This window comes from Pseudorasbora parva, chromosome 6 (genome assembly GCF_024679245.1).
Source record: "Pseudorasbora parva isolate DD20220531a chromosome 6, ASM2467924v1, whole genome shotgun sequence".
In the NCBI taxonomy this organism is placed as follows: Eukaryota; Metazoa; Chordata; class Actinopteri; order Cypriniformes; family Gobionidae; genus Pseudorasbora; species Pseudorasbora parva.
The window spans coordinates 33,213,003-33,239,094 of NC_090177.1; the positions used below are offsets into that span (position 1 = coordinate 33,213,003).

Here is a 26,092-nt window from a genome sequence, read left to right on the forward strand (position 1 = left end):
CTCTTGTCCCCATGAGCAAATTATTGCATGTTTTAGTAACTAGTAACACAGTTAGTTACTTTTTTAAGGAGTAACAAAGTAACGCATTACTTTTAAAATAAACTTTCCTCAACACTGATTTTAAAGTATATGTAAAACATAATAAATATCTCTGTGCCCAGTTCATCAGTTTAAGAAAGTTTGGTATTCACTAAGGGATAAATTCACTAAGAATGTCTTTCTATATAATTTGATTACCATTAATAAAGCATCAAATAAAGCTTAATAAATAATAATAATAATAATAATAATAATAAAGCATCTAATTTAATAGGAGTGGGAATTGATTGGCAGCCCACAAATCAATGTGATTCCAATTTTTTGAGTCCATAATACTTCTTGTTTTACATTTTCATTTGCTTGTTATTAGTTTAACTACTTGAAATATTTAAGTTTTCAGAACAGATTCAGGATCATTGAACTAAGAAATAGTTATTAGTTATGCTTTATTGAAAGCATCACAGAATCATTTTATTTCTTTTTTTCTCCCACTCCTATCTTTTATAGGAAATTCTATTTACATGCTTTCCGCAATGCGGAAACATCACAACATCAAAGCGATGCGACGCCTTTTATGAACAAGGCACAATCTATATTGTACCTACTTTGCATATAAAGTAGTTGCATTTGTGGTGAAATAATTACATTTACCATGAATACCCACATCACAGTGCTGATTCAGCACATCTGGCACCTGGATGAATTAGACTGTGGGTGGTTTGTGATTAAAACGCTGGTCACCATGTTGCAAAAACGTGCCCCTCAATGTTATCTTTTTTTAGTAGCCTACAGAATCAACAGCACTACTTCGCTATATTCCTTGATCATTTTGTAATGCTGAGTTTCCTGAGGATAATGACGTTGCATTTAGCCTAATCCTGGATCTAGCAGAGCCGCAGAAACAACACCTCGCCTCGCTTCATTGTCATTGAGTGGCAGCAGATGGCCGTCTGCCAGGCATCCTACTGGCACAGAACCCCTCATCACCATGACACCTGCTGAAATCTCATCTCTGCACTCTTCCGCTAGCCTGCGTACCTCTTTTATTTCAGATGAGAGGAAGAGATGCATATCTCAGCAGGAGATGGGGGGGACAGGAAATAAGAAATCAGGAGGGAAGAGGGTCTTTCATGAAAAATGACAGGGAGATGGAGGGCTACACCTGCCTTGTGCTCTCAATCACCTCAGACACTAATTAAACAAGTAGAGTTTTACATCGCATCTGCTTCCACATGTTCTAGTGGGTTTCTAATGCATCTTTAAGCAGTTGTTAGGGTCTCTGGGTTCTTAATAGGTAGTCAAAAGAACCCGATCTCAAGATATTCTGGTCCTAAATACTGTATGTGTTGTGCAATATAACGATTTTAGATTGCGAATGATTTAAAATGTCTCCACAATCTGCCTTTACAGAGAGTAGTTTGTATCATGCTACAATGGATATTTTATCAGTGGCAGTTCAGTGGCTGTTTTAATTATTATTATTTCTGATTACCATCTCTATCGTGGTTATGCTAACGTGACATTGCGCTTCTTCATCATCACAATAGTTTTAAAGTCTTGCCAAAACTGTTAAACCGATTTTACCCGAACGCTGTTCCTCAGCTAACAGGGAAGATTCTTGGCAAGGTTCTCGCAAAGTTATGAATCAACATTATTAGTGTTAGCAGAACGAGTTACCGGGTCTTTAATAAAGTTCTCAAACATTAGCTCAAAAACATTTTCTCTATGTTGTTCATGGAACCTTTTTTTCTGAAATGTTTTAGTTGAATGTCCGTCTAACGTTATTAACGTTATAACGTTAAAGGTCCCGTTCTTCGCGTGTTTTCGAAGCTTTGATTACGTTTACAGTGTGCAATATAACATGAGTTCATGTTTCGCGTGTAAAAAAACACAGTATTTTTCACACAATTTACTTATCTGTACAGCGCTGTTTCCTCTGTCCTAAAAATGGCCTGCTGATTTCCTTGTTGAAGTCCCTCCTTCAGAAACGCGTAACGAGTTCTGATTGGGCCAGCGCTTCCCGTGTTGTGATTGGACAGCAGTTTAGCGCACTTTGCCCAGAAAGGTCCCGCCTCTTACCATAACGGGGAGATGCAAGCGCTGAATTCTCCACGTGGGAGAGCAACAACACCACGCCCCCTTTTTTGCGTGTTCTTGTGGGCGGAGGGTTAGTCAACAAACGATTGTAGTGACGTCATTACATCCCTGCACTTCCTGCTGTAGTCCAAACCGGCCGATCGCTGTAGGCTTTGAAAGGGAACTTCTGTTAAATAAAATATCTCGCTTGGCATTGAACTTTGAGCTTTATAATTTTACAGGTATTATTTATGCTCTAACAACAACATTACACACTAACTAAAGTTTGAAAGATGGAATCGTGAAGAACGGGACCTTTAAGTTTTAGCAAAATGGAATGTACGCTTAATATTTGCGTAACCAAGAAAAAAAACTTTTTATTTATTTAGAGAACATTCAGAAATAACATTTTCATACCTTAATGGAAACGTTAGCTAAATGTTCTTGGAATACATCTTTGTTAGCTTGCTCTGACATACATTAAGTTCTCTTTCGCATCTTATTGCACTTAAAGGGTTAGTTCACCCAAAAATGAAAATTCTGTCATCAATTACTTACACTCATGACACCCCGTGAGACCTCCGTTCATCTTCTGAACACAAATGAAGATATTAGTGTTGAAATCTGATGGCTCAGAAAGGCCTTCATTGACACCAAAGTCATTTCCTCTCTCAAGACCCATAAAGACACTAAAGACGTCGTTACAAAGCCCATCTCACTACAGTGACTCTACAATCATTTTATGAAGTGACGAGAATTAATTTTTGTGTGCAAAAAAAAACTAAACGAAATAACGACTTATAAAGTGATGGGCCAATTTCAAAACAAAGCTTCGAATCGTTATGAATCAGCGTATCAATTCATGATTCGGATCACCAATGTCACATGATTTCAGCAGTTTGGTGGTTTGACACGTGGTGCGAATCACTCAATACGCTGATTCATAAGGCTCCGATGCTTAAGGAAGCTTTGTTTTGTAATCGGCCCATCACTATATAATCGTTATTTAGTTGTTGTTTTTTTACGCACAAAAACTATTCTCATCACTTCATAAAATGATTGTAGAGTCACTTTAGTGAGATGGGCTTTGTAACGACGTCTTTAGTGCCTTTATGAGTCTTGAGAGAGGAAATGACATTGGTGTCAATGAAGGCCTTTCTGAGCCATCAGATTTCAACACAAAAATATTAATTTGTGTGAAGATGAACGGAGGTCTTACAGGTGTCGCACAACATGAAGGTGAGTAATTAAGGACATAATTTTCATTTTTGCGTAAACTAACTCTTTAAAATGCAAATAAGTTCATGTCAAAAACACATAAGTAAATAAATGCAATGTGAATGTAAACAGCTAGGAGAAAATTGGATGTGTCAGTATATCAGATCAATGCATTAGCTCTTAAAGCCCATCTTTCAAGTTGAAGATCACTGTGAATGAACGTGTAGATAAATAGTATAGGAACTCGACTTCCGTGAAGAAATTAATCATAAATGTGCATTAAAACTGTTTTTTAAAAGAAATTGTGAGTAAAATTACTTCCGTTGTGAAAAACGCTCTGATCAGAAGTGACGCACCGGCCGGTAAACGTCGTCTCTTGGTAATGGAGTCAGACAGCGAAGAGGTTGCAGTTGGGATAAATGTCAACTCTTACGATGGGCTATTGCCGTGTAATTACGAGCCGCCTAGGCGAGAGAGGGTCAGGGAGAGTTAAGGGGAAGGGTAAATGGACAGAGGAGAGAGATAAAGTTGTGGTGTGAGGAGAATCGGTTGAGAATTGGGCAGGTGTCACACAGCGATTCCGGCAAATATCCGGATAATGCGACCCGGCATTTGTTCCCGGGCCGCTAGATTTGGCCCATTCACACTGCCAGCGAAATACCGTAATATGTGCGCTTTCACACACAACCCGTAACGGTCCCGGGTCGAGTTGACACGTGACATCCTGATGTGACATATAATGGTGAGCGATCTCAGCTTCAGCGCGGATAGTAAGGAGCTCCGTGGTCTCGACTTGTGTCCAGTTTGCGCACATTTCTGCTTGTTTAATTTTAGTTTCTTTTGTATACGAACACTCTCTGCGTTTAAAACACAGACTAGCTCTTCTGGCACTGCAGGGTTGTATTATTGAAAAAACAAGCTCTAGGAGTCGCACGATAACTACGTACACGTTGCGGCATTAGTTTCGGCTTTTGTTCACACAGCGCTCGTCCCGGGTCGAATCCCGCAATATTACTAGGTCCCCGACCCGGGTCGAATTTGGTAATCAATCCCGGGACGTGGTTGCTTTCACACAGAAGGCGACCCGGCAATGTTCCGGGAATATTGCGGGTCCAACGTGCAGTGTGAAAGGGGCTTTAGAATCAATGCCCATTTAAACTATAGTAAACAGTGTTTAGATAGATTCCTTAAAAAGAAAATACCTGGGAAAATGCAATTGTACCTGATTTGTTATTTTAGTGTATTTTTTATTATTTAATTGAAACATTCCTTAAAAATAGTATTAAAAAAATTACATTTCTAAGAACTTGATACGTGTTTAAAACTGTTTTTCATCATTGACTGACAATAATGTAAAATGTGTACCTTGAATGCAATGTAAGTCGCTTTGGATAAAACCGTGTGCAAAATGCTTAAATGTAAATGTAAATGTTGACCCAACAGCAAACTTTTCTTCAAAAATCCCCATGATTTTAAACTATCATTCATGTCTGTTGTGCAAATGGCGTGGGACAAAGCATGCGTAACAAAATAGGTTTGGGGTTTGAGTAATAATGCTGCCTTAGAAAGTACCACTAACAAGAGGAGTCTGAATAGGAGAAAAGGCCAGCCAGAACACTCTTAAATCTGAGAGAAACTCCTGCGGAGATCAGAGAGGGTGTGTGAGAGCACAGATCGATAGCTCATATCTGCAGAAAAGGTCAGGAGGTGCACACGGCACTTCTGTTTCCTCACCTCCATACCTCCTTCTGTTTTTCGACAGTAGAGGGGAGAAAAACACTTTAAATTGCAGGCTGGATTTCTGTTTGTAATTTTTTTCTGCTTTACTTTTTTCATTCTGTTTCAATCTCAGGCTCAATTTGTTGCTTTTAGTCATCATTTGAAAGCACTGACAGAAGGCCAATTTGCTGTTCCAGGTGATCAGTAACAAAGCCGGTAAATCAATATCCCCCCGTCTCTCCCAATTGCAGGTTCCAGCTCAGCAAGAAAGGAAAAGTGTGGAGGGACTCGTTCCTGGTGGAGAGAGGGTGAGTCAGCGCAAATGAAGTGTGAAAACACCCTAAGAGCTCTGGGTTCTTGGTGTGAAAGGTCAGTGTATGTTTATTCAGATAACATGAGATTTCCTTTTCTTCTCTGGTGACAGGAAACTACTACATAAAGTACTGAATGATGGGAAAGATATGGCTCAGGAGGAGAACTACCTCCCCAAATACCAGCGCGTTAAAGACCTGTGCCAGCGCGCAGAGTACCAGACGCCATGTGAACAGATCGGTCAGGTACAACAACACACACACACACACACACACACACACACACACACACACACACACACACACACACACACACACACACACACACACACACACACAGGAGAATCTTTGTCTCTCCTCTTTATTTTTCCTGTCAATCTCACATAATGTATAAAAAGAAAAAAAATGATAGGCACGATTACAACCACGTCGAGTGTCGAGTGTTTCATGCGTAGCATTCAAAATCCCGCAGATGTAGGAACGAAGTTATCAAACCAAATATATTTTAGATTGTTATTGTATAATAACAATGAGGCAATAATTGCCTTAAAGAAAGCATCAAAAGCAAGTGATTTATTGATCAACACTTAAAATGCGTAATGTAATATGCATGTTATATTAAGAAAATCAACTTATGTACATTATGTATTATAACAAATGCCTGCAGTGGCGCCAAATGCCTGGTGGTGGTTGTTGTTGTTGCACTTTACAGCACGATCAAATCCTTGTTTAATATTAGCCAAATATTCTCATGTGGTGGCGTAGGTTTATAAATGATAGCGCTATGCTATATTATGATTTGTAAATGGTTTGTGCAGCCTTAGAAAACTGTCTAATAACGCGGCTCATGGATTGTTGTCTGTGTAATGCAGCACTTCCGGTGTTTTGCCAGTTATTTGACATGCGTAAAGGGCATTCGGGTACTCAAAATTTAATCAAGGAATCGTGACAGCCCTACAAATATCTTTACCGTGGTTCTAAACGCAATGCATAGCACATTAAAATGATTAAGAAGATATGACATGAATTACATTAGGATCAAATCAGGCTGATGTGTTGGTGGTTTGGTGACTATTAAACACTCACACAATAACTTCAATAGCCAAAAATATAAAGTGTCACGTCTGTTCGTACTGTGCGTATAGGGAGCGCCGGAATTGCTTGCAAATGAGCAAAAACTCTATTGCTAACCTAAATATGTCACATAGACTCTTTAAAAACATAAAAATCTCAAGTTCAAACATTTGTGCATATCCTAATAAATATTCATGAGCTATGCCTTCACCAGTTAATGGCATTATGACCAGAACATACATTTATCCATCCATCCATCCATCCATCCATCCATCCATCCATCCATCCATCCATCCATCCATCCATCCATCCATCCATCCATCCATCCATCCATCCATCTATCTATCTATCTATCTATCTATCTATCTATCTATCTATCTATCTATCTTTCCGTCCGTCCGTCCGTCCGTCCGTCCGTCCGTCTGTCTATCTATCTGTTTATCTGCCCATCAGTCTGTCTTATCTAATAATTTAATATAATTAAATATAAATAAACTACTACTAATAAAACATTTTGATTCAAAGACAATGATGCTTTATTATAAAATAAATCATATTGATCTATATTATAGATTCTGATTATAGAGACAAATACAGAAGAATGACTAGAAGAGAAGAATGACAGATCTCACAGGTCACTCTCACTAGTATTTTTTACAAGTTTAGAGCAAATGTTCTTCACGAACTACAACATAAATTTTGTGAACATTTTGGGGGGACATGTAAATGATAAAAAAAATGTAATACCATATTATTACAATGGCACCTGGTAATACTTGCATGCTTGCTTGTTTGATATTTAATAACTAAAAAGTTATATTTTTAGTGATTATAAAGGCCCTTTCACACCAAAAGTGAAATGGTCATGAGATTATCAGGCTGAAGGAAATGCAAATTCACACATGTACAGTAGAGGGTGTGTAGGGGGTTAGAATGTACAGTTTGTACAGTATGAAAAAACATTTTGCCTATGAAAAATCCCCATAAAACATGAAAACTGTGTGTGTGTGTGTGTGTGTGTGTGTGTGTGTGTGTGCGTGCGTGCGTGCGTGCGTGCGTGCGTGCGTGCGTGCGTGCGTGCGTGCGTGCGTGCGTGAGTGCGTGTGCGCGTGATCTGTCTTTTGAAAGAGAAGTGAGAACAGAAAGATGTCTGAGCTGTCAAATCCTACACCTGAAATCCCATGCTCTCACTTTCACTAACAAGACTGGCCTACTGTAGTCCTCTAGGGACCTGCTGCTCATTCCTGCATTATATATCCTCCCCATCCATTTATCTTTTCTCTATCTTTTTTTATTTCTTTTTTATTTTAGGTGTTATTCCTACATCTGTTTTTCTTTTCTTTTTTTGATCAAGCAGTTTGTCTTTACGCACATTCACAAATTTGCAAAGAAGGAAAATTCAACATTTCAAAACAAGAAAAAAGGGACATTTTTATGTGCATTTGTTTAGCTCCTGATTTACTTAGAATTATGTGAATCAGGTAAACTCACCCAACATTCAATTCCCAGCACAAATAGAGTAGCACCCGGTACAATATGCAGGATTGGCCATTATTGGTTCAAACCAAGCTTGCCACGAAAACGTAATTTTTTTTACGGTAGATTACTGAAAACTGAAGCCAAAGCGTCTCTTTCGCTTGGACATAGACTAAACATTCAAATTATATATATCAGTTATATATATATATATATATATATATATATATATATATATATATATATATATATATATATATATATATATATATATATATATATATATATATATATATATATATATATATATATATATTTACTTTTCCAAAGATGGTTTCTATTATTTTAGGCAGTGTTTATCCCGCTGATGTTAGTTCAAGTGTTCATTCTTTAAATAAGTTAGTTGATGCTATAAATATGGGGGTGTGTCGTTACACTGTGTCAACACCCGTCGCATTGCAATGGCAGAAGCTGTCTACACTGGACATGACAAAGCACCCGCTGCAAAGCATTTGTCCTTCATGTCAGTACGTCATAAACAGAACCGCGCCGCTCGCATCTGGTGTAGACACGCTGTTATGATTGACAGCTGACATTGACAGCTTCTCTGAGTGCAGGAGTCACTGAGGCACCAACGGAATTTTTTGAGAACTTCGGGAGGAAATAGGAGCTTTTAACCTTAATTTCTACATTTCCATAACTGTTTATTTCACACACAAAAAATGTTGATTCTGCTGGAGTGTGTGGACACTTCACGCGCACTACTGCGCAGAGTTGAGACCCAAGATATCAGTGCCATATCTGGACACTTGAGAGAGTGAAGGCTCTCTGAAGTCATCCATATTTTTTTTAAGTCTATGGTTCAAACCCACATTTTCTTAATTTACCATTCTTTAAAGTAGGCATGAAACAGAGTATTTTCCTCCCTATTGTCACGTATAATCAACGGAAATGTCTTCTTGAACAAGAAAAAAATACAGGACTTTTCTCCATGGGGAATTGATTGGACGGTTGTGGTTTGCTATTGGTGGATCTCATGTGAGTGACAGGTTGTCCCGCCCTCACGTCAGTGACATCATTAAAGAAGAGATGTCGCTGCAAGAGGGAGGGGAAGCTATTTTGATTAAAGATTACAATGGCATGTGAATTTAAAAAATAATAATGATGAGCACAGATTAATTATTTATAATAAATATTGCAATATTCCATAAATAAAAGAATGGTCACTTTTGGTTTCACAGTGACTTTAACTTCAGGGCCACGGCAATGTAGACTAAAAAGACCAATTTCTCTCTCATCACTCTGATAGTGTGAAGCTCAGAGCGCTGTGTGTAACTTGTGTTCCTCATTACTGAAGATTTTAACGAGGTGGATTTGTGATAATTACAGCTGAGTAAGAATGCCCACACTAGGCAGGGGGTTCATTTTCACCTTTTACTTCCGGTGTATAAACACACGCATCTATACACACATACTCGTCTGGGTGAAAAGTTAATCGGTTTGGATGGTGTCGAACAAATTGTCAAAGACTGTCAAATACAGTTCAGTCACAGAGGAATGAGCTACGGATATTTTCAAAGAACGAGTAAGAATAAGATGATTTCCCATTAACCATATCAAGAGAGCTGCAGGCTTCTTGTATATATATATATATATATATATATATATAGTATGGTAATATATGGCAATACTTTGATGTGCGCTGGTATTTACATTTCAAAAAATACCACAATGTTACCATTGCAAAAAAAAAAGATATCCCTCTTTCTCTGTCTCTGCAGAAGTGGCAGTGTGTTGAAGACGCCACAGGGAAGCTGAGGTTGTCTAAATGCAAAGGCATGGCCAGTCTGTCTGCAGTGCGGAAGCCGTCTGTGTCCAGCATCAAATCCCAGATTTATCTTCAGAGCATGAGTGCCGATATCAGCGTGAACTCTGAGCCTCAAGCCTGCAACTGTGAACCCAAAAGCTACAGCACCTTCTCCAAGAATAAACTGTTCTCCAAAAAGAGTGAGTACGACTACTGCACAGCTACAAGCACACACAGCAACAAGTCCTCCAAAAAAATCATTCGTGAGCCATTCGCTCAGTTATTCTGTGGGCCTCTGCTGCGCTCTAGTGGAGGTAAAACGTCAAAGAAAATGGACTTTTCTGCAATATTATATGTATTATATACAGTATATGTATTATGTTATATAACTATTATTATCAGGATTACTCTACTTTGCTCACTAAATTTAAGGAAACAAAGACTAGTAACAGTGATGTCTTTCAAACATCTCTTCATAGTTCTTCTATATTTGTCTAATTTATTAATTGTATATATTTTTTTACTTTACTGTTCAAATAATATTAGTTGTAATAGAAGTATTTTGATTATAATTTGTAATTTCTTATGTTTTCATTTGATGATTATTAAAATTATTTATTTATTTGTATGTATGTAAGGATGTATACTACCGTTCAAAAGTTTGTGTTTGCTAATACTTTTTTATATTTTTCATGTCTTTTATGCTCACAAAGGCTGCATTAAATTGAAACATAATAACAATACAATACAAAACAAAACATAATAACAACAAAAATACAATAATAACAGAGATAATACTGTGAAATATTTTTTCAATTTAGAAGAAAATTTAAATACTTTCTGGAACATTATATAATATTAATCGTATTAATTGTTTTTAATATTATTATCAGAATGACTTTTTAAAATTTTCACTAAATTCTTTGTAAAAAAAACATCTTTCTCCCCTGTTTTTGTCCTGGACGTGTAATAATGTCAAACCCGGCATTTGACTGACAGAACTGAAATCACTGAAGAGCTACCCCAGGAACCGCTTTGCCCGTGCTGTTTCCATGGAGATGGGAGGAGACTTGTATGCAGTGGACCTGGATCATGAATACGGACCGACAGGCCCCAGGAACCTCAGCCTCGGGCAGGACGCAGCGGACGAGGAGGAGTTCAGCGGTATGGGACCCACTGCAGTCAGCCACACCAGCAACAGCCTGACTTTGCCCTCGTCCATCAAAGTCACTCACAGGTGAGGAGCGCGTGTGTGCTTCACGAGAGACACGTGACGGAGAAAACAGGGAGCGTAGTGTATTGAGAATGTGTGTGTATATGTTTCAGATGTTCCATTTTGGCCAACGATACAGTGAAATGTGATGTTGGCCTGTACAAATCGCTGCAAGCATGGAAGGACCACAAGCTCCACATCGACCATGAAGTATGACACACACTGCCGCTCGTCTGTCATCATCTGCTCACGTTGTTCCAAATCTGACTTTCAGACTGTCTTCCGGGGGTCATAAAAGGGGACGTTGCACAGAATGTTCATGTTGCTTTTTTCCATGCGATAAAATTGAACGACGTCCAGCTTCAAGCTCAAAAATATTTTTGCAAAAAGCATCTAAAAAAAAATCACCCATGTATCGAATTTCCAGTCTTACACTGTACAATGTCATCTCTTTCCCAGATCGAAACACTCCAGACCAAGATTAAAAACCTGCGTGAGGTCAGAGGTCACCTGAAAAAGGCACGACCTGAAGACTGTGACTGCAACAAATACTAGTGAGAGTGACAATCATCTCTGCATCACTGTTGGACTGTGTCTGTGTCTGTTTATTCTGATCTACTGTTCCTTCAGATTCGTTCAATTAGAATAGATAATGTACATATGTATTTAATTATTGAATCGTTTGTTATTGTAAGTAAAGTATTTAAAGGGATAGTTCACCCAAAAATGAAAATGTGATGTTTGGCTGCTTACCCCCAGGGCATCCAAGATGTAGGTGTGTTTGTTTCTTCAGTAGAACACAAATGAAGATTTTTAACTCCAACCTTTGCCGTATAATGCATGTCAATGGGGTGCATTTCTAAGAAACAAACACACCTACATTGTGGATGCCCTGGGGTAAGCAGATAAACATCACATTTTCATTTTTTGGGTGAACTATCCCTTTAATATAATATATACTTTCATTGTGTATTCCTTATATTGATTATATATTAAAATTAAAATGCATTATATATATATATATATATATATATATATATATATATATATATATATATATATATATATATATATATATATATATATATATATATATACACACACACACAATAAATAAAATATATAATGAAATGATACACATTACATAAAACTCATTTTAATATTAATTAATTAATTAATTAATTAAACTAGATGATATGTAGCAAAATAAGTAAAATATACATGAATAAATTATAAATCAATTGTTATATTTTTCTTCTTTTTCAGTTACAAATCTAAGTACAAGAGTAAACTGAGGAAATACAAAGCAGGAGGCGTTCATCCATTCAGGTGGGTTTCTGTGTCTACTGTGTGTACAGTGAGTGTGAATGCGTACGTGTTGATAATGGTTTTGATTGTTCCCTCTGCCTCTGTAGGAAAGGACAGGAGAAGGATAAGAAGGCCTGGATATTACTGGAGCAAAAGCGCAGGAAGAAGCTGAGGAAGTTACTGAAGCGTCTGCGTAACAATGACACCTGCAGCATGCCTGGCCTTACCTGCTTCACACACGACAACCAGCACTGGCAGACCGCTCCGTTCTGGACATGTAAGACACACACACACACACACACACACACACACACACACACACACACACACACACACACACACAAGCTAAGTTACCATCCAAAGTTGTGAATTTAACCTATGCACAAAATTGGGAAATTGCAAAACATTTCCAATTAAAGCATTTTACATCCAGTGAGACGAAGACAACAAAACTGTCACTTCCTGATAAATTGTCGTTAAATATCACTAAGGAAAATCTACATTGTTGCAGAAGGAGAAGCCATTGGAGGGCTTTTTTCGTATATATTAAATGAGTTGCGCCTCCGACGAAATGCAGTCATGCTATCTTGCTTTGGGAGGCAGGTGTCTGCTCGTGTCAGACCGTTCTGGAAGGGAATTATACTGAAGCACTTTGATGACTGATTTTGGCTCAGGCATTTCAGAATGACCAAAACAACATTTCACATGCTCTGCAATGAGATCGATCCAGTCCAGTTACATGACTTTTTTTAAGAGCATCAAGGCATTTATTTGATAAACGTGTTTCCATTTTCGTTCATGCATGTTTTCAAAAGGTTTTTTTGCACATTTTTTAGAAATGATGTGCTACTTGGCATTTCCATCTAGTGTTTTTGTATTTTGGTTTTTGTACCAGCAGCTATATCACCCTGTAGCACAAGACTGGTTTCCCACTGAAGCTAAGCAGGGCTGGGAAAACCAGGTTGCTGCTGGAAGAGGTGTTAGTGAGGCCAGCAGGGGGCGCTCACCCAGTGGTCTGTGTGGATCCTAACACCCCAGTATAGTGATGGGGACACTGTACTGTCAAAAAGCACCGTCTTTTGGATGAGATGTTAAACCAAGGTTGTTAAAAATCCCATCCTGGCCAAATTAGCCCATTGGCCTCTGTCCATCATGGCCTCCCAATAATCCCCATATAATGATTGGCTTCATCACTGTCTCCTCTCCACCAATCAGCTGGTGTGTGGTGAGCGTTCTGGCGCAATATGGCTGCCGTCGCATCATCCAGGTGGTGCTGCACACTGGTGATGGTTGAGATTGACCCTTCTATGTAACGCGCTTTAAATGCCTTGAAAAGCGCTATATAAATGTAACAAATTATTCTTATTTCATTCTTATTTATTTACCTAATATTAAAAAATAGGTGAATGGAAACATAGCTACTGTCAGGACTGTATCTATATGTCTCTATATTGTCTTTTTGTTTTCAGTGGGGCCGTTTTGTGCGTGCACTAGTGCCAATAACAACACCTACTGGTGCATGAGGACTATTAATGAGACACACAACTTCCTATTCTGTGAATTTGCCACCGGATTTCTGGAGTACTTTGACATCAACACGGATCCATATCAGGTCTGTGGTCATATATAAAGACTATTGTACACTATTCATCAGTACATTACACTGCAGGGAGAAAAAAAATATGTGTGTGTGTGTGTGTTTGTGTGTTTGTGTGTGTGTGTTTGTGTGTTTGTGTGTGTGTGTGTGTGTGTGTGTGTGTGTGTGTGTGTGTGTGTGTGTGTGTGTGTGTGTGTGTGTGTGTGTGTGTGTGTGTGTGTGTGTGTGTGTGTGTGTGTGTGTGTGTGTGTGTGTGTGTGTGTGTGTGTGTGTGTGTGTGTGTGCGATGGGTAGGTTTAGGGGTAGGGGCAGTGTAAGGGGATAGAAAATACGGTTTGCACGGTATAAAAACCATTACGCCTATGGAATGTCCCCACACAATGTCACAAAAACAAACGTGTGTGTGTGTGTTTGTATGTATGGCATTTTGAACACTTTTGTATTAAAACGGTGGATCGATTTGTCTAAGTAAGTCTAATTTCATAGCTTGTTTCATGTATCCTAAATACACACAATTAATTCATACTTTTTTTACAATTACAGCTTGATTGGAAATGCACAATGAAAATATATTTTGCTCATAAGTGATAGGTTTTCTTATTTTTCTTTGTTTCCTTCACACATCACGTCATATTTCAGCTCACGCTCTTCGCTCGCCACGTTCACACAGCAGCAGAATACGGCTGTCAGTCCTGATTATTTCTGATCATTAAAAAAATAATAATACTAGTAGATACATAATATAATATAATACTACTAGTAAAAATAGTTATGGAGGTTAAATTGTGAAATAATATAATTTTCTATTTTAAACATATTTAGTCAAAAATGCCACCAATGAGGAATATACAGTATTAATTTCTGTTATGTTGCAACACTCTCTGTGTGTGTGTAGTTGGTGAATGCGGTGAACACACTGGACCGGTATGTTCTCAATCAACTGCATGTGCAGCTCATGGAGCTCAGAGGCTGTAAGGGACACAAGCAGTGTAACCCACGCACACGCAGCCTCGACATCGGTGAGTCGCACACACTCAAATAAGTGACACACACACACATTTATATTGTATGCACACACACAGCTGATAGCCACACACACGACACACACACACTTTCCTCTGAAAGGACCGAAGGCAAAGGGTGACATGGAATATTACATCTTCATCATCATCATCCTCACCTGATCCCTGGCCCTGCCTTGCTTCCTGTTTTCTCCTTGTTTTTATATGCTAACAGAAACTCGTCCCATCTCCTCCTGAGCTGCTGTCCTGAAGGGTAAACCTAATGTGCCACACAGCATGCTGTCCGAGGATGTTACCATGTCCTCAGTCGTATCTGACATGTAGTCCCTGCTCTCAAAACTCACGGGGATGGGATTGAAATTCGTTTTCTGCAGTGATGATTCCAGTGATAAAAACAGAAGAGGCACTTTTATTGATTATTCACTTATTGATTCATTCAAAATGAACTCAAGGACAGCCGATGTCACGTTAAAACTTTCCGGCTTGCGATCGGATTAAATATGTTGAAAGGTCACATTAAAATGCACGACTAGAGTCAAATGTTTGTAGAAAAATGCGATTTACATTAGCAAAGAACTTCTTAGCATAGAAAGGTTGAATAGATTTTTTTATTTTATTTTTTATCATTTATAATTCAGGGTTTCTGTGGGTCTTAAAAAAAGTCTTAATTTGACCTTCCACAATTTAAGGCCTTAAAAATGTCTTAAAATTGGAGCAGAAAGTCTTCAAATCAATGTAATGGCATTAAATTAGGCCCCGAAAACATGGATGGAAAATGGAATCATAAAATGCAATAAAAGTAAAAGGAATAATTTGAGATCAAATAAAGTTGTATTTTTTGTTAAACTTTTAATTAATTGCTGTTAAATTGTCTATTTCATGATTTCAATTCATTGCTTTTTGATGAATAACATTAAATTTAACCATTAAAACAGAGCCCAAAATTGTTTAAACAGAATAAACTAATAAATTAATCAAACATATTTCATAGGGTCCTACATTTAAATAGCATAAACTGCAAAAACAAATGTATATCTAGCATTTTTTGTTTCAGTACAGATATCTAAACATCCAGATACATTTATTTGAGATGCAAAATTAAAAAAATTATTTGTTTTCGGACAAATTTAACAAAATTAAGAAAAAAAATATGCGCCATGCATTTGAATGAAGTTGTTTTTTAGTTGTTTTTATAAACCCACTGGCAGATAGTTGCTCTTCTTTTAATCATAAAATCACTTTCACAAGATTTAAGCTAATTTTTTGTCAAATACAAGTGTTGTTAATGTAACTCGTTTACATTTAGAGAACATATTGACGTGTTGTTCCCTTCAATTTATTCCTTACATTTTATTTAATTGGTCTTAAAAAGGTCTTAAATGTACTTTAATTAAACCGGCAGAAACCCTGTTAAATACATTTTGTTCAAACGTTTGGGGTTGGTAAGTTTTTCGTTTTTTTCTCTCTTATGTTCAGCAAGGCTGCATCTATATATTAAACATACAGTAGAAACAATGTGATTACATTGTAATTTATTCCTGTGATGCTAAGCTGAATTTTCAGCAGGCAATACCTTTCTTTTAAAAACGCTTTTAAAAATCTTGTTGACCCCAAACTTTTGTGTTATGCAAAAGTCCACATCTGCATAATTTGGTTAATCATAAACTTGCACACAAAAAAAAAAATTGTGGACATCTTTGACATCAGCAGTCATGAGAATATTTTTTTCTTCCTTTAAAACATTGATGAATCTATTCATCTATTGCTAACTCTGCACAATTATATTGTTAGGTGAATTTTATTTTTACATTTAGCATTGTTGAATCCTAATACCCAGTTTGAGAACCTTCGGTTCAGTATTTTATGAATATATATATATATACAAATCGTCTGAAAGGAATCCGAACTGCAGCTTCTCAGCTCAAGATAAGCAATAATACTCTACATCTGCATAATGAGCCTGTAGATTTATTATTTTCCAAAAGATGACTGTTATCAAGCTCATTTATTCAAGCCCACTTTGCCCAAGCGACTTCATTCTTGACAATGGGTGGTCTTATCTTGCCACTGCGACCTTTCACGTGACCCTTGGACAGAAGCCCAGAGGTGTTTTTCCAGTGATGCTTTCTCCTGAGGATCTTAAACATTGATGGGGTTGTACATCACATTGTTTTTACACTTTCTAACTAATGATATTGTCTTTTCTTCAGGGGGTAAAGAGAGAAGCAGCTATGATGAATACAGGTATCACTGCCAAATGAATTTAACCCCATTTTAGACTAGAAGGCTACTGTGAGATTATTTTGGATGAAGATACTAATCCACTTCTGCAGTTGTGTTGTAGACAGCTTGAAGCTTAAAGTGAATGTTGAAGTAGTCTGATTTGATGCACATCACACACACCTAAAGGCATCACAGGAATTCACTCTTCAATGTGAAATCAAGGAGAAGACATCTCTGTCACAGAGGAAGATGGAGAAACTTGAACCGATTTGATGTGTTTGCTGTTAAAGGCTCCTCTGTAGAAAACAATCTGGACATATTCTTAAAAACTGTGTATACAGTAATGCACTTGCAATGGAAGTTCGGAGAGTTTAAAACAAAAATGTGTGGTTTGTATATTTTAAAGCTGTTAATTCTTATCTACAAAAAATGTGTTGACTGTGCTGTAAAGCTGTTTGAAATGTGGAGAGACTACAGTGTAGGTGGACTAGCCTTTAGATGCCGATTTCTCCATGTAAACAATGTTCTGGTGTCCTTGCACGTATTATGTGAAAGGTACCGAGCACCAGGTATCCTGTCCTTGCCCCACAGACTTCCATTGTAAGGGCTTTATTCTAAACACAATTTCTTTTCTTCAGTTTCAATTCAATTTTTTAGAGGCTGACCGATTCATTTATCAGATAGAAAAAAGTTTTCGTTTTTACAATCTGAGGAAAAAGTTTCAATTATTTTCTCTGGTAACTGACAGCATAAATATGGGAAGTTTAGTTTCGGTCTGCCAGTTCACATTGAAAACAATTAATAAATAAATACAATATTTAATCTATCAATTTTATGCATGCCAAATGGATTTCAAGAAACTGGCAGAGATTATATGATGAACAAAATCCTAGCCTAAGGATAAATGTAATATCACACATTATACATGAATATCACACTATTGTTCAAAAATTGTGGGGTCAGTAAGATTTTTTTGTTTAGCAAGGAGGCATTAAGTTTATCAAAAGCAACATTTAGGAGCATATCCATTTTCAGCATTGATAATAATAATCTTAAGCAGCAATTATAAAAATTATGAATTATAAAAAATCATAAAGAAGGATTTATGAAGGATCATTTGACACCAAAGACTGGTGTAATGATGCTGAAAATTCAGCTTTGAAATCATAGGAATAAATTACACTTTAAATGATAATCATGCTATAGAAAATGGTTGTTTTTAATTGCAGTAATAATATCTAACAATGTTAATGTGTGTACTGTATTTTTATCAAATAAATGCAGCCATTGTAAGCATAAGAGACTTTTTTAAAAACAAAAAATGTGTACCATCCCCAAACATTTGAACTTCCTTGACAGATCAGATGTCTTCTCCTTCAGATTCTGTACTGTCTCTCTCTCTTTTTGTCTTTGTCTCTCTTGTATTGTCTCCCTCTCTCTACTGTGCCTTGCATGTATTCAGCCTTTGGTTTTGTTGTGTGTATGTGAAAGCCTCTGAGTTCTCTGATTGGCTCTGTCTATCACATGCTTGAGTTTGGGGGCTGGGTAACAGTTTGTCTTATCGTTGCTTGTCGCATTAGGCAGTTTCAGCGTCGGAAATGGCCTAAAGTGAGGAAGCCTGTCTCCAAATCGCTGTGAGTTTTGGACAATAATTCTGCTTCTCGTCCATAGGATACAATGCCACCAAGCCACTACCTTTTCTGAATCACCGTTCTCTCGCTCTCTTTTTAATTTCCTTCTCTTGAATGCATTTAGTTCTGCCTGGCCTGCATGATAGCTTGATTAGTTTGTAGAGGCGTCTATCTGCATGGAAACTGTTCGGGAAAAAAAAAAACAGTCTTGATTCTGAGCACGAGGGGAGATTCCCTCTACATGCCCCCATCATCTTCACCCCATCTCACTCAGAGCCTAAAACATTTACGTTCTTCCTGCCTTCACCATACTTTTCAGGGTTTTTCGCTGTTTATTTTCTGTTTTTCCTTTTAACGTGAAATCACAAGCATCCATCTCCATTTTGATGCATCCACTTTCAAATCAGTGCCTTAATTCATTTTGTCCCTAGATGCAAAAGTTTAATTGTTGTGGCCGTGCTTGTGTGTGTGATGTTCCCCCACAGAGGACAGATTTGGGAGGGATGGGAAGGATAACTCGTGGAACGAGGACGTCCCGGAAGACACCAACCTGTTTCCCGGCGAGTCGAACTGGTCCGAACTTGAACCTTTGTACAGACTTGACGAGCACGCCTACGATCTCAAACTCAACTTCACCCTCAGCCTCGAGGACTGGGCTCATTTCAGCCGCTCCGTGGACCACATGTTCACGCTCCTCAGCAACGACAACCAGCCGTACTATCCGCCCCGCCCTGAGGACAAACAAACAGAGAGAGGCCACGCTCTGGTTTCGTCCAGCCAATCTGCTTCAGCCATTTACCTGACCACTCTGGCCACACCCGCTCTTTTATTGAGGGAAGCTGGTGTTGAGGTTTTGAGAGATGCTTTGGGGCTGAACCAGCAGGAACGTCCCTCTTCTTCTTCTTCTTCTTCTTCTTCTTCTTCTCTTTCGTCCCATGCAGATGGGTCGCAGATGGACAATGCACGGTTGGACGCTCCTCTTGGAGAACTGAAAGGGGACAAACAGAGAGAAGGGAGGGACGGCGATGAAGAGGAAGAGGAGGAGTTTGTTCAGAGACGGACAGGAAAGTTAAGCTCCACCCACTGCGACTGCAATGACATTTTGCAGGAAACGGTTTGACTCTCATGTAATACTCCTCTCTTAATGCCGTCCCTCGTCGGAAAGACATCTAAATTTGACGGAAGTGAAGAAAGAGGAGGATTAACGCCAGCAGTCCTTTGGTTCTTTTTTCTTCTCTCGCACCATTATCAACTGGCCTCAGAAGCACGGCGACATTTTCAGCTACAGATGGGCCGTTTTTCCAATTTGTCCATAAGATAGGCTAGGCTTTTAACTTAGAAAGATTCTTCACTGTTTTTATTCATTTACCTTTTATTTTTTTGAAGGCATTTAGGGAAGGTTGGGTGGGGGGTCAAAATTCAAAGCAGTAAAACTTCCGTTCATACTTGATTCAGTTTGAAACTGGTTTTGCACCACAATCCTTGATATGGCTGCTTCTCTCATGTTTGGAGTCTCCAAAAGGTGTCTCACTTCGTGGGACATTGTCTCATACAGCCTTACAACTTCACTGAACATCACCTCAGATAGGCCAATGGCGAACGTGTGTGTGTGTTATGTGAGTGTGTGAACATGCTGTATAAGTCAAAGTGTGATAAATCACAGCTTTCTGATGTCATTTGTTGCTCCCAGTGTATGTTATAGCATTATTTTGTTTATGCTTAAATAATGGAACATTTTTTTGACCAGTTGAAATTTCTTAGTTTCTTTGCAGCATTATGAGTTAAACCAACGAACCTCAAAAGAAGAAAAAAACAAAAGGTTCATTTGATGTATCTGTCATTATTTGTGTTTGACAAAAAAAAATAAAAAAGGTTTTCCCTCAAGCACACCAAGAAAGAAATTTTACCACGCCATATTTGTAACCTGTTTTTTGGTAACCTTAGCTTGTTCTTAAATTTTTTGCTATACACAGTGCTACTAATATCAGAGCAAATATATGAAATGGATGTATGTATTTTAATGTGTGTTTGCATTGTAAATGGTTAAAGGATATTTTTACCACACATCTGAAGCGTAACCGACCGCCAGACATAAACGGACATCACTCCAGCTTCAGGTTTTATTATTTATGCAGCATATTTTCTAACAGTTCTTTAATACACATATTTGTTTTTGTTTTTATGGTGATGTTTCTGAGATTGTTTAAATTATTAATCCACCTTCCTGATGTGTTTCATCCCTGTGTTTTGAGATCAGTTTGGTTTTTAGATGATTGTGATCGAGATTATAATGTTCAAGAGGGTAATCTGATCCCCGATCAGTCCACTTACTCTGGGATACTTCATCCGTACAGGTCATTGTGTTCACATATTTCATATCAATGTACAACATCCACCCCTCGCCTCTCGTGGCTGTACTAAAAGCAGTTATGTCTGAGATTGTGTATGGTTGTTTTGAAAACCAAACGGTCATAATTATTGTAAAGATGTACTGTGTAGATACTGGAGGATAGGCGACAACTTGGAGAGGAGGAAAAGTTTTCCTTTGGCACTTTCAGAGGGAGGGTTGTTTTTGAAATAGAAATTTAAAAGAGATGAGATGGTTTTAACAAAGTCTTGTACAGTTCTATAGATTTATCATACCTATATTTTTGTTTTGGTTTACCAGTGAACATTTGATAGTGCTCATTACTTTGTGAATAAAGTGTTGAATGCCTAAATTCCTTTCTATTATTGTGTTTTTTCATAAACCAACAGGTGTCTTCCATATTATTTAAATCGGTTAAATATAGTTTAACATTCTAGTGCATCTGAGTACACAACTGCATAAGTTTATTATTATTATTAATATTAGTTTTGGTCTTTGTCTGCAGCTATGCCAGCTGCCAACATGTTGTGTATTAGGAGTAGCCAGTGAATCAATTAATCATTCACTTTAAAGACGTTGATTAATTCAGAAACTCCTGCATGTTGCTCAGTGATGCATCATATTGGCTTTTTTGGATATATTGTCATTGATTTGCAAAAAACAAACTGTTAATATTGTGTCTAAAATATAAGTAGGATATTGAACTTCTTGAAGTCACCATGGAATGGAATGATCCGCTGATTCATAACGGTTTGAATCTTTATTTGAGGATTGAAAACAAACCCGGAAGAGAAGACAATACTGATAAAGTCGTAGTTTTTGTTATTTTTGGACCAAAATGTATTTTTGATGCTTCAAGAGATTCTAATTAACCAACTGATGTCACATATGGACTACTCTGATTATGTTTTTATTCCCTTTCTGGACAAGTGTGCTTAGGCCTACACTTTCATGAAGGAACAGAAAATCTCTCAGACTAAATATTAAAAATCTTTAACTGTGTTCCGAAGATGAACGGAGGTGTGGAACGACATAGAGTGAGTCATTAATGACATACATTTCATTTTTGGGAGAACCCTTTAATTAAAAGGAGGCCATTTTGCGCCCCAAACCTGACATCGTAAGCACGCTACGTCGGCAATAGGCCTACTGCTTATGTAGGCTACACAAAAACTATGTAGACTATCGTTTAAATCTGGCTGGGTGATTACTAAAAAATTCTGTGGTGTGACAAACTCAGAATTCGTTAAATGTAGACTTTACAGGGAGTTTAAAATAAAATTAAAGGTAGGCCTACTGATATTCTGAACAATGCTTAGGCTACTGCTCACGTGGCATTTCTTAATTTAATATCACTATATTTTCATTATCATCCTAAATGAACCTCGCCAACCTTTTTTTAAACGATATATATATATATATATATATATATATATATATATATATATATATATATATATATATATATATATATATATATATATATAATTTTGCTATTTACAGCTTCTGTACTTGAGAACTAGCACCATTTAATAAACACAGCGGGCATGTACTGCCATGCCTCACCAGCAGATGGCGCCTCTCCTCCTCAAACTGTAAACAGACTGTGAGCGATCACCGCGCTTCAATGAAACTACAGCAGGCTGCAGATCGGATTACTCGAGCATGGCCCAAACTGAAGAGGGCGGGGGGATAACCTACTCCACTGTCTGCCTCAAACTCCAGCGGGGCAGAGAGCCTGAAATCCACTTTCACAGTCTCGGTGCAGTCTGCTCAGTTTCTGCCAGAGGACACATCTTATGCTTTCACTCCCATTATTCCAAACAATGTGAGGAACATGGCTGACAGAAGGTAAGATTAATCTTTTTTGTGTGTTTTGTGGATAGCCTACATGTTGCAGTTGCACAGTGCAGTTCAGCTCTGTGATATCTCTGATAGAGAATCGCGTGGGTTACTTTGATATTGAAAACAATGTTTGTTCATAGTGGCACTTTACTGGGATATAACTTCATCAGCCGATATCGTTGCTGACTGTATTGACAAGGTGTTATGCACAGGATATGTGTATGGGCAAAGTTCACTAAAAACTACTTTGAAACCGATTATGATGTTGCTCTCCGATTTTAAACTGATTTAATTGATTTACAGTATACTTAATCAATCTAATAACTCTGTGTCATTCCATGAAAAGTATAGTGTCCCACTTTACTAATGTAAAACTGAAAGCAACTTTGACTACATTATGTCTTAAATGTAGCCATTTTGTTTACACAATAATAATAATAATAATAATAATAATAATTTATCCTCTTTCTCCATGTTGCTTTTTAGATCTGTTCTTTCTCATTGGTCCCTGCATTTAGCAGTTAACATATATTAGTGAATATGTTGATATAAAATATATGGAAATAAAAGCTTTTTTTAGGTTTTAATATATATATTTATATATATATTTTTTAATTTTTTACTAAGCATAATATTGTATTAAAATGACGTCAGTTGTGTGGGGGGTTTAAATAGTCATGTCAACACTGTTATCATAATTCTTTAAAACTAGATATGTTAATTATACTCAATTCAAGTGCATTTTGTCAGCATAATACACACTTTGTACTGACTTTACCTTGAGCAAGATGCTAATAATGGTAAATAAACTGTAAAACTGTCAACCCTGTAACCTTTTACCTTCTTACATGACTATTTGTCATATTTTTTATTTATTTTTCATATTATCTTCAGATGGGGCAATGCAATTATTAACACTTTAAATCATTGTTTGTCTGATTAAATTCTTAAATGCTCAATGCGGCTCGAATGTAAAGCCTGAATATGGGGAAAACAGTCATTTATGTCTTAAGTGTCAACCCCGTTACCATCATAATTCATAATGACATTGATTTATATATCTATCTATAAAAAAATGTCTCTGTGGCATCATTCTTTAATGTAATTGTCTTTCTATCTTTAATTTTAATAATAAGTAATAATCGTGATATAAGATTTATCCTAGTCCCCACCCTAGACATGAACTATATTTAGTTGGACGTTATGATTATCAGAAAATAAGCCTCTGTTGTCCATATTAGATGTGCAGATCAGAACAATGATGGATTGATCAGGCGGGCCGATTGATGAACAGATGCCATGCGTCTGTTGCGGGCTGGTCCAGTGTCGTCTTCCAGGTGTCAGCCTTAATGGAGTTAGGATGGATTTTGACATGTTTTATTAATCATGTTGCAATGCCATATCCCTTTGCGTTCTCAGAAGACCTCCTCTGAAGCCAGGACAAACACTGACAGCTTTTCTGAACTATTGAAATATTCACAAAGCCATATGGATGGAGTTACTATTAGACTGAAAGTTTGATCATGGCCCCAATTGCTCGCTCACTTATTTATCCATGCGTCGACTGATTATGAATTAGTTAACTAAAGGAATAATTCAGACAAAATGACAATTCTTTTGAGAAAGTATTATCTCATATCTCTTTTGAGATATTTTGAAGAATGTCCAAGTTGCTTTTTTGCATAAATGTAAAGTGCAAAAATAAGCAACATAAAAAGTAGACTACAACTTATGTGCTATATTACAAGTCGACTTAAGTCTGTTCATTACACAAAGTTGCATTTCTGATATAATGTAAGTTGACTTTGTCTAAAAAACGACTACTTTAAACTTGTAGTTAAAACTAGTTAACCCTATCCATATGTCCAGCAAAGATGCGAAGAAACTTGTAAAGAAATGCATTAGTTTGTGTTATGTGCCGCTTCAACACATCTCGCGTTCTGCTCTTTTACGCTGCCAGCAGACGGATGTTTCCCGTCAACACGAAACGCATGTTGGACAACAGTCTGACCCTATATATCGTCTCTATGTTGCTATAGCAGCGTTTAAATGTCTTTATAGTTGCTTGAAAGAATTGGTGGAGCTCTTATTGGTTTGCGGCAAAGCCTTAATTACTAGTTGCTTTTTGGATCTTCTCGGATGAAATTACAAATTGGCTTGGCATGGCTAGAAAACATCTGAGGAACCCAAACCAAATTCCTCGTCCCTGATGGAAACATCAAGATGTTTCTTTGGTTCTGACCTCTATTAAAAGGTTTTGGCTTTTTCTTCTCCAGTCTCTATTTATTAATATGCTCATTTTATATGAAGTTGAAGTTTTGGAGTAAATCTTTTGGGCAGATGGTAGTTGCGTTTGCCGTTCCCGTGCTTTAAGACTTAATATGGAATGGCAGAAAGATTGTTGAAAATGAAATGGCCTTTTGTGATAGATGTGGGCCAGATCAGATGGAAAACGAGTTTGTGGGTGTGTTTTCAATCCAGACTTGGCTCAGCTGTATCGGTATGGTTTGTGTGTGAGATGATCTATCTTGGCCTCCTCCATTCACTTGTAGTATTACTGTACAGAGGCTCACACACAAAGCAAAGCTGCCTCTCCCGGTGGAGTCTTCCCACTGTGTCCTGTTTTAGAAGACTTTAAACGGGGGACTTTGTGAGTTTTTCCAGAGAACTGGAAATGTGTTTCTCAATGTCAGGAGCACATCTCGAACCTGCATGAACATATCAGGCAAATACTGTTGTGTAATAATTATGATGATGATGATGATGATGATGATGATTGCGTTCTTTAACTTGTTTGATTTGGCTTGTTTAAATAAGAAACCTGGTCTTTATTTCAATCTCTCAGCAACCATTGTTTCTTTTAGAGTCCAGTATACATCGATCAGGCGTAACATTATGTAGTGAATAAAACTGATTATCTCTTCATCACAGCACCTGTTAGTGGGTGGGATATATTAGGCAGAAAATTAGCATTTTGTCCTCAAAGTTGATTTGTTAGAAGCAGGAAAAGTGGGCAAGCACGTTTGACCAATTGTGATGGCTAGATGAATGGGTCAGATCATCTCCAAAACTGCAGCTCTTGTGGGGTGATCCCGGTCTGCAGTGGTCAGTATGTGGTCCAAGGAATGAACAGCGTTGAACCGGCGACAGGGCTCATGGCTCATT

General features: G+C 37.6%; 2 protein-coding genes across 9 annotated transcripts in view; both read left to right on the forward strand.

Annotated features, from left to right (window-relative positions):
* sulf2b (sulfatase 2b) overlaps nt 1-21,428 on the forward strand; it is a 191,095-nt gene extending 169,667 nt beyond the window's left edge. For 5 of the 8 annotated variants that reach the window (XM_067446714.1, XM_067446717.1, XM_067446716.1 and 2 more), the window contains 11 exons: nt 5,304-5,360; nt 5,477-5,609; nt 9,695-9,920; nt 10,720-10,957; nt 11,047-11,143; nt 11,393-11,487; nt 12,200-12,262; nt 12,349-12,518; nt 13,711-13,853; nt 14,734-14,857; nt 19,200-21,428. In XM_067446714.1, the coding sequence (XP_067302815.1) occupies nt 5,304-5,360; nt 5,477-5,609; nt 9,695-9,920; nt 10,720-10,957; nt 11,047-11,143; nt 11,393-11,487; nt 12,200-12,262; nt 12,349-12,518; nt 13,711-13,853; nt 14,734-14,857; nt 19,200-19,834 (1,981 nt within the window). In that variant the 3' untranslated portion in view covers nt 19,835-21,428. Of the gene's footprint in view, nt 1-5,303; nt 5,361-5,476; nt 5,610-9,694; nt 9,921-10,719; nt 10,958-11,046; nt 11,144-11,392; nt 11,488-12,199; nt 12,263-12,348; nt 12,519-13,710; nt 13,854-14,733; nt 14,858-17,070; nt 17,105-18,663; nt 18,718-19,199 lie in introns of all 8 variants that reach the window. The other 3 variants (XM_067446720.1, XM_067446721.1, XM_067446722.1) reach the window with 3 other exon arrangements.
* A 1,266-nt stretch (nt 21,429-22,694) lies between these two features.
* The window catches only part of arhgap46b (Rho GTPase activating protein 46b), an 88,614-nt gene continuing 85,216 nt past the window's right edge, over nt 22,695-26,092 (forward strand). Inside the window, exon 1 of the mRNA XM_067446707.1 lies at nt 22,695-22,933. Coding sequence (XP_067302808.1) covers nt 22,920-22,933 — 14 coding nt within the window. The 5' untranslated portion in view covers nt 22,695-22,919. The remainder of the gene's footprint in view (nt 22,934-26,092) is intronic.